The sequence below is a fragment of the Chiloscyllium plagiosum genome, chromosome 1, assembly GCF_004010195.1.
Source record: "Chiloscyllium plagiosum isolate BGI_BamShark_2017 chromosome 1, ASM401019v2, whole genome shotgun sequence".
In the NCBI taxonomy this organism is placed as follows: Eukaryota; Metazoa; Chordata; class Chondrichthyes; order Orectolobiformes; family Hemiscylliidae; genus Chiloscyllium; species Chiloscyllium plagiosum.
In genome coordinates, this window is record NC_057710.1 from 33,299,892 (window position 1) to 33,319,942 (window position 20,051).

General features: G+C 42.2%; 1 protein-coding gene across 6 annotated transcripts in view; it reads right to left on the bottom strand.

Annotated features, from left to right (window-relative positions):
- The window catches only part of dym (dymeclin), a 543,859-nt gene that overhangs the window by 407,442 nt on the left and 116,366 nt on the right, over positions 1-20,051 (bottom strand). For all 6 annotated transcript variants that reach the window (XM_043718287.1, XM_043718196.1, XM_043718546.1 and 3 more), the window contains one exon: positions 5,753-5,895. In XM_043718287.1, coding sequence (XP_043574222.1) covers positions 5,753-5,895 — 143 coding nt within the window. The remainder of the gene's footprint in view (positions 1-5,752; positions 5,896-20,051) is intronic.

The window sequence follows — 20,051 nt, forward strand, 5'->3', positions numbered from 1 at the left end:
TGTGTGGCAGTTGGGTCAGATGGGGGGAGTGGGGGCACAGTCAGTAGGTGGGAGCGGATGGGGTTGGGGTTAGATGGGGTTGAGAGGCGGCTGGGGTTAGGGTTGTGGGGGCAGATGGAGAGTGGGGATGGATGGGGTTGGGAGTTGCACGGAGGGGGCAGTGTTGGACAGGGTTGGGGGCTGGGGGGGTACGGTGTTGCACGGGGTTGGGGGCGGGGCCTCGCGCGCTGTGTGCAGGTGCAGTCTTCTGAACAGGGAGCAGACTTTAAAAACTCCAAGCCCCAGAGGAAAGACATTTAACCGAATAATTGATTATCCGAATTAAATTGTGCCCACCCACCACGTTCAGATAATCGAGGTTCCCCTGTATACATTGGAGTTCCAAAGGCTTCAGCACTCTGACCACAAACTTTCTTGTATGTACTAATGAGCTGGATTTGGATGTGCAATTCATCATGTCAAAATGTGCAGACAACACAAAACCTCGAAGTGTTGCAAACTGTGACAACAGGAACAGACTGTAAGATGAAATTTAGAGTAGAGAAGTGGGAGGGGATATACTTTTGAAGGAAGAAAACAGAGACAATACAAACCAAAAGTTACAAATGGGTACAATAATAGAGACCTAGTTACAAGTGAACAAATCATTGAAGCTGGCAGCATAGTTTGAGAAAGCAGTTGAAAAGGCATATGAAATCCTGAACTTTATAACAAAGTGCAAAAGCAAGAAAATGATGACTAACATTTAAAACCCACTATTCGGAGCTCAACTGGAACATTATGTCCAATTCTGATTGCTTTACTTTTGAAAGGATACAAAGACCTCAGACAGGGTGCATAAAAAATTCATGAGTGGTTCTCCGAGTGATGAACATCAGCAATGTAGTAGTTGGGAGAAAGTTCTCTTTGTATGACAGGAAACTTTAGAGATGTTCGCAAGATGACTAGACAAAAACCTTTCCCATTGGCATCAGAAGGATTGAGCATCAGAAAATTTAAGGATTTAAGATGATTGGTGGAAAAACATCACCAATCTTGAGACAAATAATTAGGATCTGGAATTCACTAACTGCAAGGTAGAGACACATTCACTTGTGGTTTCAAAAGGAAAATGATCGTGTGAAGGGAGAAGACTTGGCTTGAACGTAGTTGGCCTGATCAGTAATGTTGCAGATGACACAAAGATCAGGGGAGTTGAGCATAGTGAGGAGGATTGCTAGAGGATACAGCAAGACACAGATAGGCTGGAATCTTGGGAAAGAAGTGGTAAGTTGGAGCATAATCCAGAAAACTGTGAGGTGATGCATTTTGAAAGACTGCATGCAGGAAGGAAGAATACAGTAAACGGCAGAACCAGTCATATCACCAATGTAGAGAGGGATCGAGACATACAAGTTCATAGTTCTCCAAACGTGGCAACACAAGACAGCAAGGTAGTCAAAGTGCTTGACTTCAACAGATGGGGCATAGAACATAAATAGTCATGTTGCAGCAATTTTAGTTGGGTACATTTGCAATATTGTATACAGTTCTGGTCACCACACTACAAGGAGGATGAGGCGGGTTTGGTGAGTACAAAAGTCATTTACCAGGTTGTTGCTTAATTTGGATGATGTTAGCTAAGGAGAGATTGGAAAAACTTAATTTGTTTTCACATGAATGTCAAAGAACGAGGGGAACCTGTCAGAGATTTACAAAATTATAGGAGGCCTGGATAAAATGGATACTCGGGAGTATTTTGCCTCAGGTAGAAATGTCAATTACAAGGGGACATAGACTTAAAGCAAAAAAAAGTTTAAAGGAGATGTGAGAGGCAACTTGTTGTTTTTCTTTACACAGAGAGTCAGAGTCATAGAGATGTACAGCATGAAAACAGACCCTTCAGTCCAACCCGTCCATGCCGACCAGATATCCCAACCCAATCTAGTCCCACCTGCCAGCACCCGGCCCATATCCCTCCAAACCCTTCCTATTCATATACCCATCCACATGCCTTTTAAATATTGCAATTGTACCAGCCTCTACCACATCCTCTGGCAGCTCATTCCATACAGGTACCACCCTCTGCGTGAAAAAGCTCCCCCTTACGTCCCTTTTATATCTTTCCCCTCTCCCTCTAAATCTATGGCCTCTGGTTCAGGACTCCCCACCCCAGTGAAAAGACTTTGCCTATTTACCCTATCCATGCCCCTCATAATTTTGTAAACCTCTATAAGGTTACCCCTCAGCCTCCAACACTCCAGGGAAAACAGCCCCAGCCTGTTCAGCCTCTCCCTGTAGCTCAAATCCTTCAACCCTGGCAACATCCTTGTAAATCTTTTCTGAACCCTTTCAAGTTTCACAACATCTTTCCGATAGGAAGGAGACCAGAATTGCACGCAATATTCCAACAGTGGCTTAACCAGTGTCCTGTACAGCCGCAACATGACGTCCCCAACTCCTGTACTCCATATTCTGACCAATAAAAGAAAGCATCCCAAACGGCTTCTTCACTATCCTATCTACTTGTGACTCCACTTTCAAGGAGCTATAAACCTACAATCCAAGGTCTCTTTGTTCAGCAACACTCCCTAGGACCTTACCATTAAGTGTATAAGTCCTGCTAAGATTTGCTTTCCCAAAATGCAGCACCTTGCATTTATCTGAATTAAACTCCATCTGCCACTTCTCAGCCCATTGGCCCATCTGATCAAGATCCTGTTGTAATCGGAGGTAACCATCTTTGCTGTCCACTAAACCTCCAATTTTTGTGTCATCTGCAAACTTACTTACTGTACCTCTTATGCTTGCATCCAAATCATTTATATAACTAACACAAAGCAGAGGACCCAGCATCGATCCTTGTGGCACTCCACTGGTCACAGGCCTCCAGTCTGAAAAACAACCCTCCACTACCACCTTCCGTCTTCTACCTTCGAGCCAGTTCTGTATCCAAATGGCGAGTTCTCCCTGTATTCCGAGAGATCTAACCTTGCTAATCAGTATTCCATGGGGAACCTTGTCGAACGCCTTACTGAAGTCCATACAGATCATATCTACTGCTCTGTCCTCATCAATCTTCTTTGATATTTCTTCAAAAAACTCAGTCAAGTTTGTGAGACATGATTTCTCACATACAAAGCCATGTTGACTATCCCTAAAGCAGTCCTTGCCTTTCCAAATACATGTATATCCTGTCCCTCAGGATTCCCCCCAACAACTTGACCACCACAACGTCAGGCTCACTGTCTATAGTTCCCTGTCTTATCCTTACCACCCTTCTTAAACAGTGGCACGTTTGCCAACCTCCAGTCTACTGGCACCTCACCTGTGACTATCGATGTTACAAATATCTCACCAAGTCCAGCAATCACTTCCCTAGCTTCCCACAGAGCTCTAGGCTACACCTGATCAGGTCCTGGGAATTTATCCACCTTTATGCATTTCCAGACATCCAGCACTTCCTCCTCTGTAAGATGGACATTTTGCAAGGTGTCACCATTTATTTCGCTACTTCCTATATCTTCCTTATCCTTTTCCACAGTAAATATTGATGCAAAATACTCATTTAGTATCTCCCCCATTTTCTGCAGTTCCACACAAAGGCCGCCTTGCTGATCCTTGAGGGGCCCTTGTCTTGAGCTTTGCCAAAGCTATCTCATGTCCTCTTTTTGTCCTCCTGATTTCCCTCAAGTATACCCCCACTGCCTTTATACTCTAAGGATTCACTTGATCTATCCTGTCTATACCTGACATATGCTTCCTTCTTTTTCTTAATCAAACCCTCAATTTCTTTAGTCATCCAGCATTCCCTATACCTACCAGCCTTTCACCCTAACAGGAATATACTTTCTCTGGATTCTCGTTATCTCATTTCTGAAGGCTTCCCATTTTCCAGCTGTCCCTTTAACTGTGAACATCTGCCCCCAAATCAGCTTTTGAAAGTTCTTGCCTAATCCTGTCAAAATTGGCCTTGCTCCAATTTAGAACTTCAACTTTTAGTTCTGGTCTATCCTTTTCCATCACTATTTTACAACTTTGGGGTCGGTGGCCCCAAATTTGCTCCCCCACTGAGACCTCAGTCATAGAGTCATAGAAATTTACAGCATGGAAACAGACCCTTCGTCCAACCCATCCATGTCGACCAGATATCCCAACCCAATCTAGTCCCACCTGCCAGCACCCAACCCATACTGGAAAGGTAAAATCCCCTCCTCTTTTGCCTCCCTTTCTATCCTTCCTGTAGCACTTATATCCTGGAATGTTAAGCTGTCAGTTCTGCCCAGCCCTGACTCTGTAATTGCTATGATATCCCAGTCACAGGGTAACTATCTGGAATACACTGCCAGAGGTTGTCATGGAGACAGATATAATAACAAAATTTAAGAGGAATCTTGACTGGCATTTGAACACAAAAGGGAAGAGAGGTACATGGACTGCATAGAGACAAAGAATTTTAGTTTGGAAAGCCGAAGGTGTGTTCCTTTGTTGTACTGTTCTTCTTTATTCCCTTAGAGCCAAAGAGATTTACAGCACAGACACAGATCCTATGCTCCAACTCGGCCATGCCGACCAGATATCCAAAAATAATCTAGTCCCATTTGACAGCACTTGGCCCACATCCTTCTTAAACCCTTGCTATTCATATACTCATCCAGGTGCCTTTTAAATGTTGTCGTTGTGCCAGATCCTCCACTTCCTTTGGTAGATCATTCCATACACTTACCACCCTTTATGTGAAAATGTTGCCCCTTAGGTCCATCTTAAATCTTTCCCCTCACCCTAAACCTATGCCCTCTGGATGCCCCCCCCCCCCCAAGGAAAAGATATTGCCTATTTACACTATCCATGCTCATGATTGTGTGAACCTCTATAAAGGTCACCCCTTAGCCTCCGACGCAGCAGGGAAAACAACCCACCCTATTCAGCCTCTCCCTACAGCTCAAAACCTTCAACCCTGGCAACATCTTTCTAAATCTTTTCTGAACCCTTGCAAGTTTCACAATATCCTTCCGTTAAGAGGGAGACCAGAATTCACGCAATATTCCAAAAGTGCCAAAACCAATGTCCTGTATAGCCACAACATGACCTCCCAACTCCTATACCCAATGCACTGACCAATAAAGGAAAGCAGACCAAACGCCTTCTTCACTACCCTATCTCCCTGAGACTTCACTACGAACCTGCACTCCAAGGTCTCTTTGTTCAGCAACACTCCCTAGGACCTTACCATTAAGTGTATAAGTCTGGCCCTGATTTGCCTTTCCAAAATTTATCTCACCTCACATTTATCCAAGTTAAACTCCATCTACTAGCCCTCAACCCACTGGCCCATATGATCAAGATCCCATTGTATTATGGAGGTAACCTTCGCCACTGCCCACTACACCTCCAATTTTGGTATCCTCTGCAAACTTACTAACTATACCTCCTATGTTCATATCCAAACCATTTATATAAATGTCAAAAAGCAGTGGACCCAACACCGATCCTTGTGGCATTACACAAATCATAGGCCTCCAGTCTGAAAAGCAACCCTCCACCACCACCTACTGTCTTCTACCTTCAAGCCAGTTTTGTGTCCAAATGGCTAGTTTTCCCTGTATTCCTTGCAAGTATACAGAGACTGGATATGGGAGAAAGACTAATTAAACTATTCTTCAGAGCCAGTATGGACTCTGGTGCCACATGGCCACCTTCTGTGTTGCAAACATCTTACAATTTTGTTCCATTTTAGTCACATACCTGTAACTCAATAATCAAACACACTTACATGCCACACCAGAAGCTAATCCATATAGCAAACCACTTCCTTCAGAGGTCTGTTCAAAAATCCGAGTCCTTGGAGATGGGCACTTCTCTTGCCGAATGAAGTTGTACAGCAATGTTTTTACAACTCTGCTAGTATATTGAAGGCTGTGAAAAGAAAAAAAAAGTGTCTAAATATGAATCACCAACCTCCTCTCCATCCATTAATACCTTAAAGTCAGTGGTCCAGCATGTACAAGGTATCACCCAATTGAGGTTTTGGCCAAAAAAAAAGGTAAGCAAGCATACGTCAGGTATAGAGAGCAGAGACCAAGGGAATCCTTAAAAGTATAAAGGCAATAGGAGTGCACATAAGACAGAAATCGAGGGGGCAAAGTCAGGCCATGAAATAGTTCTGGCAAATAGGGTTAAGGAGAATCCAAGGAGATGTTATAAATACACTAAGGTCAAAAGGTAACTAGGAAGAGAATAGGGCCCCTCAAAGATCAGCAAGGCAGCCTATGTGTGGAACCAAAGGAGATGAGGGAGATACTAAATGAGTACTTTGCATCAGTGTTTACTGTAGAGAAGGACATGGAAAATGCAGAATGTGGGGAAATAAATAGCAACACCTTGAAAAATGCCCAATTACAGAGATGGTGGTGCTGGACGCCTTAAAGTGCATAAAGGTGGATATATTCTCTGGACCTGATCACATGTACCCTAGAACTCTGTGGGACGCTAGGAAAGTGATTGATGGTCCCCTTACTGAGATATCCGGATCATCGATTGTCACAGGCGAGTTGCCAGAAGACCGGAGGGTAGTTAACCCAGTGCCACTATTTAAGAAAGATTGTGAGGTAAAGTTGGGGAATAATAGACCGGTGAGCTGGACATCGGCGGCGCGCAAGTTGTTGGAGGGAATCCTGAGGGACAGGATGTGCATGCATTTGGAAAGACAAGGACTGATTCGGGATAGTTAACATGGTTTTGTGCATGGGAAATCATGTCTCAGTAACGATTGAGTTTTTTGAAGTAGTGGAGAGGATCGAGGAGAATAGAGCGGTGAAAGTGATTCTATGTGGATTCCAGTAAGCCATTTGACAAGGTTCCTCATGGTAGACTGGTTAGCAAGGTTTGATCTTATGGAATACAGGGGGAACTAGCCTTTAGGTACAGAACTGGCTCATAGGTAAAAGACAAAGGGTTTTGCTGGAGGGGTGTCTTTCAGATTGGAGGCCTGTGACCAGTGGTGTGCCACAAAGATTGGTGCTGGGTTCACTACTTTTCATCATTTGTATAAATGATTTGGATATGAACATAGGAGGTATAGTTAGTAAGATTGCAGATTACACCAAAATTGGAGATGTAGTGGACAGCAAGGAAGTTTAATTTAGATATATGTGAGGTGCTGCATTTTGGACAGGCAAATCAGGGCAGGACTTATACACTTAATTGTAAGGTCCTGGGGAATGCTGCTGAACAAAGGGACCTTGGAGTGCAAGCTCCTGCGTCCTTGAAAGTGGAGTCGCAGTTGATAGGATAGTGAAGGCGGCATTTGGTATGCTTTCCTTTATTGGTCAGAGCATTGAGTATAGGAGTTGGGGGGTCATTTTGCAGCTGTATAGGACATTGGTTAGTTCACTTTTGGAATATTGCACTCAATGCTGGTCTCCCTCTTATCTGAAGGATGTTGTGAAACTTGAAAGGGTTCAGAAAAGATTTACAAGGATGTTGCCAAGGTTGGAGAGTTTTAACTATAGGGAGAGGCTGAATAGACTAGGGCTGTTTTCCCTGGAGCGTCGGAGGCTGAGGGGTGAGCTTATATTGGTTTATAAAATCACGAGGGGCATAGCTAATGTAAATTGACAAGGAAACCCATGCAGACACAGGACGAACATACTAATTCCACACAGTCACTCAAGGTTGGGATCAAACCCAGGTCTATGGTACTGTGCGGTAGCAATGCCAACCATTAAGCCACCATGCCACACATTGAACCAGAACAGAAACCTGAATAAAAAACTTTTTCTTGGCAGAATTACCATCATTTCACGCACAATTCATACTTGGATCTTTGATCATCTCCAAAGTAGAAACTCTTGGTCGATATCAATTCTCTAAATATCTCACATGATATGCAATGCAAACTACATCCAATATAGTTAGCATGACGGCAGGTTCTTAATTAACTTTCCACTAAAGAAACTAATGTTTTATATGACATCTAACCTGTAACCTCTTAAAACATTACATACAGCATGGAACTTTACAACACAGGAGCAGTCCCTTCGACCTACCATGTCTGCACCAAACTAATCTGCCTGCACAAAGAACAAAGAACCATTACAGCACAGGAACAGGCCCTTCGGCCCTCCAAGCCTGTGCCAATCCAGATTTTCTATCCAAATCTGCCACCTATTTTCGAAGGATCTGTACCCCTTTGCTCCCTGTCCCTTCATGTATCTGTCTAGATACATCTTAAATGACGCTATCGTTCCCACCCCTCCCACCTCCGCTGGTAACGCATTCCAGGCACCTACCATCCTCTGCATGAAGAGCTTTCCACATATCTCCCCTAAACTTTGCCCTGCTCACCTTGAGCTCGTGACTCCTAGTAATTTAGTCCCCCACTCTGGGAAAATGTTTCTTGTATCTACTTTGTCTACACCTTTCATGATTTTGTAGGCTTCAATCAGATCCCCTCTTAACCACCTTCTTTCGGATGAAAATAATCCTAATCTACTCAATCTCTTTTCATAGCTAGCACCTTCCATACCAACAACATCCTGATGAACCTCCTCTGCACCCTCTCCAAAGCATCCATATCCTGTTGGTAATATGGCAACCAGAACTGTACGCAGTATTCCAAATGTGACTGAACCAAAGTTATACAACTGTAAGATGACCTGCCACCTCTTGTACTCAATACCCCGTCTGATGAAGGAAAGCATGCCGTATGCTGCCTTGACCACTCTACTGACCTGCGCTGCCACCTTCAGGGAACAATGGACGTGAACACCCAGATCTCTGTACATCAATTTTCCCCAGGACTTTTCCATTTACTGCATAGTTTGCTCTGGAATTGCATCTTCCAAAATGCACCACCTCACATTTGTCTGGATTGAGCTCCATCTGCCATTTTTCTGCCGAACTCTCCAATCTATCTATATTCTGCTTATTCTCTGATAGTCCCCTTCACTATCTGCTACTCCACCAACCTTCCTGTCATCTGCAAATTTGCTAGCAAGGCAACCTACAACTTCCTCCAAATCATTTATGTATATCACAAACAGTGGTCCCAGCATGGATCCCTGTGGGACACCATCAGTCACAGGTCTCCATTTTGAGAAGCTCCCTTCCACCACTACTTTGTCTCCTGTTGCCCAAACAGCTCTCTATCCATCTAGCTAGAACATCCCAGAAACCATGTAACTTCACCTTCATCAGCCTAGTGTGGGGAACCTCAAGTCTGTAATTACCTAGATTATCCCTGCTATCTTCATAAACAAAGGGATAACATTAGCAATTCTCCAGTCCTCTGGGACCTCCTTTCAGGAATGCTGCAAAGATAGCCCTAGCTATTTCCTCTCTCACTTCCCTCAGTATCCTTGGATACATCCCATCCGGTCCTGGGGACTTGTCCGCCTTAATACCTTTTAGAACACACGGCACTTCTTTCCTCCTTATGCCTACTTGACCTAGAGTGATCAAAGACCTACCCCTAACCTCAACATCCACCATGTCCCTCTCCTCGGTGAATACCAATGCAAAGTACTCATTAAGTACGCATCACCATCAAGCAGTCCATGCCAGGAGCAGCCCCAGACATACCTAGGTGTTTACCCAACGAAGCTACAGAACAAGACAACTTATGCACTAAAAAGTATAAAAGCACTAAAAAGCACGGTGGCACATTGGGGGTGGCACGGTGGCAGTGGTTAGCACTGCTGCCTCACAGCGCCATGGACCCGGGTTCAATTCCCACCTGTGTGGAGTTTGCACATTCTCCCCATGTCTGCGTGGGTTTCCTCCGGGTGCTCCGGTTTCCTCCCACAGTCTAAAGATGTGCAGGTCAGGTGAATTGGCCATGCTAAATTGCCCGTAGTGTTAGTTGAAGGGGTAAATGTAGGGGAATGGGTCTGGGTGGGTTGCTCTTTGAAGGGTCGGTGTGCACTTGTTGGGCCGAAGGGCCTGTTTCCACAAAGTAATCTAATCTAATCTAATAATAAACAAGTGATAGACAAAGCTAAGTGACTCCAAAACTAACAGGTCAGATCTAAGCTCTGCAGCCTGCCATAGCCAGTCCTGAATTAAACAACTCCCTTGAGGTGGCGGTTCTACAATATTCCCAAACTCAAGATGAAAGAGCCCAATGCATTATTGCAAATCTTCAGCCAGAAGTGTCAAGTGAATGATTCATTTCTGCCTCCTCCAGTGGGCCCCAGCATCTCACAGCAACCTTCGGTCAATTCAATTCAATACAAGTGATATCAAGAAACAGTTGGAAACATTGTATACTGCAAAGACAATAAGCCCTAACAACACTCCAGAAGAGTGCTCCAGAACTTGCCCCTTCTCTAACCAAGCTCTTCCAGTACAGTTTCAATAATGGCATCTACCCGACAATGTGGAAAATTGCCTAGTTATATCATTTACTGACAAAGCAGGACAAATCCAACCTGGCCAATTTCTGTCCCAGTCGGTTGATGATCAAAGTTGTGGAGGATGCCATCAGTATTAGATTAGATTAGATTACTTATAGTGTGGAAACAGGCCCTTCGGCCCAACAAGTCCACACTGACCCGCCGAAGCATAACCCACCTATACCCCTACATTTACCCCTTTACCTAACACTACGGGCAATTTAGCATGGCCAATTCACCTGACTTGCACATCTTTGGACTGTGGGAGGAAACCGGAGCGCCCGGAGGAAACCCACAGACACGGGGAGAAGTGCAAACTCCACACAGTCAGTCGCCTGAGGCGGGAATTGAACCCGGGTCTCTGGCGCTGCGAGGCAGCAGTGCTAACCACTGTGCCAACGTGCTGCCCACGGTAGCACCTGCTCAAGTAGCACCTGCTCAGCAATAACCCGCTTATTGGTGTCCACTTTGGGTACTACCAGGAGCCACTCAGCCCCGGTCCTCATTACAGCCAGGGACAAACACGGACAAAAGAGCTGAATTCCAGAAGTGAGGTGATAGTGACACCTCTTGACTCAAGTGTGGAATCAGGAAGCCCTAATAAAACTGGAATCAGGAGCAAACTCTTTGCTGTTCGGAAGTAATACCGGGCACATATTGGCTGTATTTGTTAGGGTTCAGTCATCTCAACACCCGGACATCCTCTAGTGTCCTAAGCTAACCATCTTTAGCTGCTTCATCAATAACCTTCCCTCCATAAGGTCAGAAATTGGGGTGTTCGCCAATCATTGCACAATGTTCAGTACCATTTGCAACTCCTCAGATATGGAGCTGTCAATGTTCAAATGCAACAAGATTTTGACAGTATCCAGGTAGTCAACTGGCAAGTAGCAAGTAACATTCGCACCACACAAATGCTAGGTAGTGACCATCTCCAATAACAGACAATCTAATCACCAACCCTTGACATTTAATGGTGTTCCCATCCACAACCAACACTCAGTAGTAGCAGCAGCAGCAGCAATATGTTCAAGCAGCAGTTCAAGGAAGCAGCTCACCACGTTCTCAAGGGCAATTAGGGATGGGCAATAAATGCTGGCCAGCCAGCGACACCCACATCCCACATTTTTAAAAAAACTAGCTGCAAGACATTGCAGAAATTCACCTTAGATGCTTAGACAACACCGTTCAAACCCATGACCATCTAAAAAAAACAGGTGCAACAGATATATGATAACACCAGCACTTGCAAGTTTCCATCCAAGTCACTCACCATCCTGATTTGGGAATATTGTCATTCCTTCACTGTCGCAAAATCCAGTAATTGCCTCCCTAAGGGCATTGAGTCAACAGCACATTGACTGCAGCGGGTCAAAAAGGCAGCTCACCACCACCTTCTCAAGGGCAACTAGGGATGGGAAATAAAATGCTGGGCAGCAAATGACGCTCAAATCCCAAAAGTGAATATTTTAAAAACCACACCGTATATCTTATCAGCTTATCTACTTGAGTTGCCACTTTCAGGGGATATTGTATATCCCTCTGTATATCAATACTCCCAAGGGTCCTGCCATTTACTGTATAACTTCCACTTGCATTTGACTTCCAAAATGCATTAACTCTCAGTTGACTGGATTAAACTCTTGCTATATCTCTGCCCAGCTTTCTACTGATCTAGATACTGCAGTATCCTTTGATATCCTTCCTCACTATTCACAACTCCACCAATTTTGATGTCATCTGCAAAATTACTAATCAGACTACCAACATTTTCATCCAAACATATCTTAATACATATGAAAAATAATAAACATCCCCGCATTGATCCTTGCAAACTCTCACACTAGCATACTCACACTGAAAACCAACTGCCCAGCCAACTGAGCTAACCGACCCTCTTACAGATGACAGCTACAAGAATCAGAGGTTCAGTGCAGACTCAATGGATCCAAAGGCCTTTTTCCACACTGCAGAGATTCTATGATTCTAAGAGATTACAATAAGACATAACCAAACAAAAACATGTATGGCATTACACACAGAAAAAAATGTAAAACCACAGACTGACCACCAAAGTGAACATGGGCCAAAATGAATATCTTTGGGAGTCAATGTCACTTGGGGGGGGGGGGGGTGAGGAGGGTCAACGATACAACCAATGACAGCCAGACTGACTGCATACACCAGTACACCCATCCATTATACCAGTACCTGGACAGTGAACTGCAATTGCAGCAAGTCTGCATAGGTGGCAAATACTTTTCTCAATGAACTGACATTATCAGGGCTCCTGGCATGTACAGTACTGAACAGTGTGATCATTCATAAGGTCACCAGTGCATTTGCAACAAGTACTTTTGAAGTATATAGTTAATTACTGTTGTAATTTAGGAAATGAAACTGTCCCTGCAAACAGCAATGTGATAATGACAAGATAATCAACGTTTGTGAAGTTGACTGGAGGTTATTACTGAACAGTTCACTTGTTATCACCTAACAAATCAGCAAATGTGACCACTGCAACTTAAATTTTAATTGAATAAGCTGCTTTTGTTCAATCTGTAATATCACATTTTTAACATCTGTGAATACCTATACAGTGACATTTTCTGTTGCTATGGCAAACAACAAAAAAATGTAAGAGAGGTCCATATTACATCATGCTTCTCACATTCATCCTACTGTTCCCCCAAACTGTAGAAATGTCATAGATGGAAATATGAAAAATTCAGAATGATCAGACCTTAAAAAAAATTCTGGTCGTAACTCACGTCTTTTCTTTGGTGGAGTTTTATTACCAGTTCACAACTGTCTCACTATTCATCTCATTAGTTTTCCTTTCAATCACTTTATTCCATATAACTGGTATGTGAGCAGTAAGACATTCCATAAGCTTCCAATCTATACTTCGCTGATCCGCTGTTGGTGAACCTCAAACTTGAGCTGATTAACACAGCAAACATTGAACATCCCTGGAAACATCTTTTTGGTCACAATTTATCGAAGCATATTTATTTAAACAATAACTACTAAACCTATTTATAAAACCGACTGCACTGACCAAGTAACAACTTGTACTAATTTAGCATTGTTAATTTGAATATCCCAAAGCACTTCAAAGCAACCTTATAAAGTAAATTTGACACTGAGGTGTCAGCAAAGATATCGCAGAGTAATATATTGAAAGGAAAATAACACAAAGGTTAACACCTTACAAGAGATGGACCTGTATTAAATGACTCAGTTATACTGCTATCCTTGGACAAAAGTATCTATTCTGCACATCTGAGCCATTACGAGTCTGATACCGTACCATAGTAATTGTATTCAGCAGTGAAAAGATCTGTTGCCTAGCCATTCTGCTGGAGAAAATCTGGGGTAAAAGGAGAGGATTGTTGCATTCATTTGTGCTTCACATCCAAAAACACTAACACTTCACAATCCATGTTATGTAGGCAAACAAGGTAACCAATTTATTCATAGTGTGATTTCAATTATACCTTCAGTTTTACTAAACTGTATTTTTTTTCCCTCAAAGACTTGCATTTTCTTACAGATTTACTTGAAGTCTCAAGCTTTCAAAGCACAGCCCCTTTGTCAGGTGCAGTGAGAGCAGGGCACACAGACACAGATTTTATAAGCAGAGAGATCAAAAGACCATACAACTGGTGTGAGTGGAGTGCCAGATAATAAGTCTCTGCAGAAAACAGACACAGGATAAGACTGATACAGTACCCTTCATCATCCAGTACTATGCCAGGTTCTTCACAGCCTTTAACGTCAGATGACAATGAGCATCTTACTAAAATCTTCCCTTTGCCTCCACTTCTCACCTTCAAACAAATGCCAAACCTTAAACAGACCTTCGCAACAAACCACAAGCCTTCAGGACAACATCAACCACAGTACCACACCATGACAACTTCTGCAACTGGTTGGCTTGGACTATGATTGACTTGGATACTACTGTCACATGTTCACGGCAGATACTCATGTGATTCAGGCCAAAGCAAGGTATATTGGCAAGACCATGCAAATGCTAAGACAATGGATGAATGCACACCGCACAGTTGCCAGACAGGAATGCCCCCTTAGCGAGTTTTGAGAATGTTTCTCGCTGAGCTGGGAGGTTCATTTCCAGGCGTTTCATCACCCTACTAGGTAACATCTTCAGTGGGCCTCAGGCGAAGCAGTGTACATGATTCCTGCTTTCTATTTATATATTTGGGTTAGTGATTTTTTCCTGTGATGTCATTTCCTGTTTTCTCAGGGGGTGGTAGATGGATCTAACTCGATGTGTTTGTTGATATAGTTCCAGTTGGAATGCCATGCTTCTAGGAATTCTCTTGCATATCTCTGTTTGGCTTGTCCTAAGATGGATATGTTGTCCCAGTCGAAGTGGTGTCCTTCCTTATCTGTATGTAAGGATACTAGTGAGAGAGGGTCATGTCGTTTTGTGACTAGCTGGTGTTCATGGATCCTGGGACACTTCGACTGGGACAACATATCGAGCAAACCTACATCCAGGAATGTCCCCTCCCAGTCAGGGAACACTTCAGTGGTCAAGGATATTCAGTCTTCGACCTTCAGCTAAGTGCTCTCCAAGGCTGACTCCAAGATACACAACAACGCAGAATCGCTGAGCAGGGATTGATGCCTAAGTTTCATACCCAAGACAGCCTCAAACATGATCTTGCGTTCTTGTCGCACCACAGGTGACCCCACTACTCTGTTCTGTATATGTAAATTCTTCCTTACTTTTCTCTTTTGGTAGCATCACCTTGATAAATTGCTAAGATCTCTCTACCTTAGTTTGCACAGTTTTAAATTACTTATTACACACTCACATACATGCACACTTTCTCTCTCACATATACACAAATCTATGGGGTGAATCATTCCATCAAAGATGTGTATTTGTAGATTTTGTTTTGTTCAAAAGCCACACAATGTGCAATCTTATGTGGCATCTTATAAATTCCAGGTTTCAGAATAGAACCAGCTTGATTTGTTAAAACTTTGATACAGTTTCTGAACAAAGCCTCACACCTAACAATTCAGTGTCTGACCAGTGATGGCACTATTTGTATATTCCTCGCTCTGCCTGACTGTCATGACAGCACATCTTTGACACTAACTTCATAAACACATCATACACCAGCTAATACCCTTGGTCACCTGCAGAGGCTTATTATCTGACACTTCCACTCACACCAGTTGTATGATCTTTTGATCTCTCTGCCTATAAACTCTGTGTGCCCTGCTCTCTCACTGTGCCTGACAAAGGGATTGCATTGTGAAAGTTTGGGACATTTTAAAAAACTGTTGGGTGAGAACCTAGTTTCACGTGATTTCTGACTTTGTTTGCCCACTTCAACACTGGCACCTCCACATCATTACACTTTCTTAACACAGAATCAACACAGATCATGCTTAACAAAGTTTCAATCAATCAAATTAATCTCAGTGGTTAAAAAAGAATCAGACAATAAGTGTTCAGAACAATTGGTACTTATTGCCAAAGATAACAGCTTCCAATATTTTGAAAGTAATAAAGTGCAGAATGTGAATCCCAAAATAAGTAAGAAAATCAAAGCTCTTATGTAACAAAACCAAATTCATCTCTCAATAACAGCAAATCAGTGACCTTGTAACTGTACATAAATGGAATATTGTTGAAATTAGTCAATATTGGTTGTTACCCTCTTCATGACCGATAAAGATGTTTACCATATTACATTGCATGTCCAACAAAGAAACAAGCTACTCAATCCAACTCAACAAAATCAAAATATTGTGGATGCTATTGGAGATCTGATGAAAGCTTATTGACCTGTAATATTAGTGTTTCTCTCTACAGATGCTCACTACATAATACCAACATTCTCTGTTTTTATTCAGCTCAACTGATCCAGGCAGAGGGAAGGCTTTACAATACTGACACTTGGTTAAAAAAAAACAAAAATCATAATCTGCCAATTCAGCTCATATTCAAGCTTTGCCTTTCACAATCTATGAAATTGGAAGACCCCATTTTCAGAAACTGGTTTGTCAAGATAGGCAAAACTCCATGCATGTCATGTAGAAATCTTACAAAAATGAACAGAAATCATTCTTTTCTGATGGGTTAAGCGGTGTGCAGATACAATGCAAAATGTCATCTTTTTCAAAAGTCACAACAGAAACGAAGATTGACATGCTTGGTCGTCATCTGGTGGAAATAGCTCTAAAAGGTGCCAAAATTGATCGGAGTTAAAAATCACACAACACCAGGTCTTTTAACTTTGTACATCCCAGTCCAACACAGGCACCTCCAAATCAAAATTGATCTGTTAATTCTATTACAAGGTGGGCAGCAATGCTGGTAAATAAAATTACAGCAACAATAGTGATACATATTCCAACAGTTTCAATATTTTCACAATAAAATCAGACTTTCACTTAGAAAACGGAACAAATTAAGTTTATTACTGATATAAACATCAAAAGCTTTTCATCTTGCATTCCTCAGGACAAACAAGAACAAAGGGAGAAACAGTGCATGCTACATGAGAAAAAGGTATTCATTAGTTGAGAGGCAGACTCTGATTAATCAAGATTTTGCCAGGGAAATTGATTGGCCCTCTTTTGTTTAATTCAAACAAATATGCCAGAATATTCTTTTTGATTGCAGAGGTCAGGGCCCTGCACATAAATATATTTAGTTTGTAGCAAGTAGAAGTGATCCACATTTTGAGCCAAAAACTGAATTTAATTTGTTAGTATAATTCATAGCAGACTTGGATTTGACTAGCAAGTGCTGTCCACATTTATCAAAAAAAATCACATCTGACATCAAACATTATGTTCCAAGTTTTTCACAAGCAAGGTAGCTAAGTATACTCAGCTGTCTGCCAACTGCAAACAGATGAAGGGATGTGCTTGGACAATTTCCTTTCTTGCTTACTTACCTTGCTCACTGCTCTTTCAATTACATGTTGTTTCTCATCGGTGTTTGCTACTGAAACATTCATAGTGAATCTATCAGGAACAACAGTGGGAGAGACTAAATGCATGTTGGTGAGGAGCTGCTTCTCCCATTCAACGTACATGGACTTCTGAGTGGTTGCCTATGATTGAATTTTCATGGATGTTTCAGGAATTTTGAGACAAATCTGTAATCTGACTCTACTCTGAACTCATTAGCGTACATTACTTATGAAAATACTACAGTTTCAGCATAACATAATTGAAAATCTTAATACAATACACTTTGGAATGTCTTTCAATAAATTTTAAACTTTCCTTTAAAAATTGAAACGAAATCAAATGTTGCCATTCCCTTTTACAGCTATGTTTTTAAAATTTTTTAAAAGTCCTATTAAAATTAGAGATTTAAGATCAAATTCATCACTCAATTTCTTGTGGGAACCTGCTTGAAGCATTTAATGGAAATAAATATAGGATCCTGTTACTTACAAATTGCACATCATTCAACGCAAGTAAGAACAATGAGAAGTAATTGGTGTTAGATGACTAGTGTTGTCTTATTGATCTAGCCTGTGGCAATCAAGTGTGCATGAAAACTGAAAATTTTATTGCAAACATCTATGTACTGGATGTATGCATCATTCAGTTTTATACCGAACAATGACACAGACATTGACTGCATGACAGAAGCAGATCATAGTGGATCATAACATTTGAAAGTCAACTTCATAAGAAAAATGTTTTACCAAAGGCATAATGTCCAGGAAAAAAGGGAGATGGAAAGCGATAGTGGAAAAGGTAAAATAGATAGAGGTACATACAATTAACCACAATGAACATTCAAATCACATCATACTATTTTAAATAGCAATGTTATTTATGGCACTTTTCAAAACTCAATAAATAAATATTTCATTATGAATGGAATAGCACATTTCAAACATGATTAGGAATCAAAAATTCTACAATAGTTCAGTATATACCAAAGACGGGCGAAATCAGCATTCAGCAGTAAAACCACCTGTCAAATCCAAGAGTGGTTGCTGTCATGAAGGATAGTGAACTGACATATAAATCAGAAATGCCAAAAGCAAAAGGAATTATAAGTAAATAAATATTACAATACTGTGATAAAGCTTAATGACAGAGTCAGAGATGTACAGCATGGAAACAGACCCTTCGGCTCAACTCATCCATGCCAACCAGACATCCCAACCCAATCTAGTCCTATGTGCCAGCATTTGGCCCATACCCCTCTAAACCCTTTCTATTCATATACCCATTCACATAACTTTTAAACGTTGCAATCTTACCAGCCTCCACTTCCTCTGGCAGCTCATTCCAGACACGCACCACCCTCTGCCCCTTAGTTCTCTTTTGTATCTTTCCCCTCTCACCCTAAACCTATTCACACTAGTTCTGGACTCCCCCCTCCCAGGGAAAAAAAACTTGGTCTATTTATCTTATCCATGCCGCTCATGATTTTATAAACCTCTAGAAGGTCACCCCTCAGCTTCCGACACTCAGTTCTGTGTCCAAATGGCTAGTTCTCTCTGTGTTGCATTAGATCTAACTTTGTTAACCAGTCTTCCATGGGGAACCTTGACAAACGCCTTTATGAAGTCCATATAGATCACGTCCACCACTATGCCCCCATCGATCCTCTTTATTATTTCTTCAAAAAAAACTGCATCCTGTTGTAATCTGAGGTAACCCTCTTCGCTGTCTACTACACCTCCAATTTTGATGTCATCTGCAAACTTACTTTTGTACCTCTTATGCTTGCATCCAAATCATTTATGTAAATGACAAAAACCCAGCACCGATCCTTGTGGTACTTCACTGGTCACAGGCCTCCACTCTGGAAAAACAACCCTCCACCACCACCCACTTGAGCCAGTTCTTTATCCAAAAGGCGAGTTCTCCCTTTATTCCATGAGATCTAACCTTGCTAATCAGTCTCCCATGGGGAACCTTGTCGAACACCTTACTGAAGTCCATATAGATCACATCTACCGCTCTGCCCTCATCAATCCTCTTTGTTACTTCCTCAAAAGACTCAATCAAGTTTGTGAGACATGATTTCCCATGCACAAAACCATGTTGACTATCCTGAATCAGTCCTTGCCTTTCCAAATACATGTACATCCTATCTCTCAGGATTCCCTCCAACAACTTGACCACCGTCGAGGTCAGGCTCACAGGTCTATAGTTCCCTAGCTTGCCTCTACCACCCTTCTTAAACAGTGGCGCCACGTTTGCCAACCTCCAGTCTTCCGGCACCTCACCTGTGACTATCGATGATACAAATATCTCAGCAAGAGGCCCAGCAATCACTTCTCTAGCTTCCCACAGAGTTTTAGGCTACACTGATCAGGTCCTGGGGATTTATCCACCTTTATGTGTTTCAAGACATCCAGCACTTGCTCCTCTGTAACATGGACATTTTGCAAGATGTCACCATCTATTTCACTACAGTCTATATCTTCCATATCCTTTTCCACAGTAAATACTGATGCAAAATACTCATTTAGTATCTCCCCCATTTTCTGTGGCACCACACAAAGGTCGCCTTGCTGATCTTTGAGGGGCCCTATTCTCTCCCTAGTTACCCTTTTATCCTTAATTTATTTGTAAAACCCCTTTGGATTCTCCTTAATTCTATTTGCCAAAACTATCTCGTGTCCCCTTTTTGCCCTCCTGATTTCC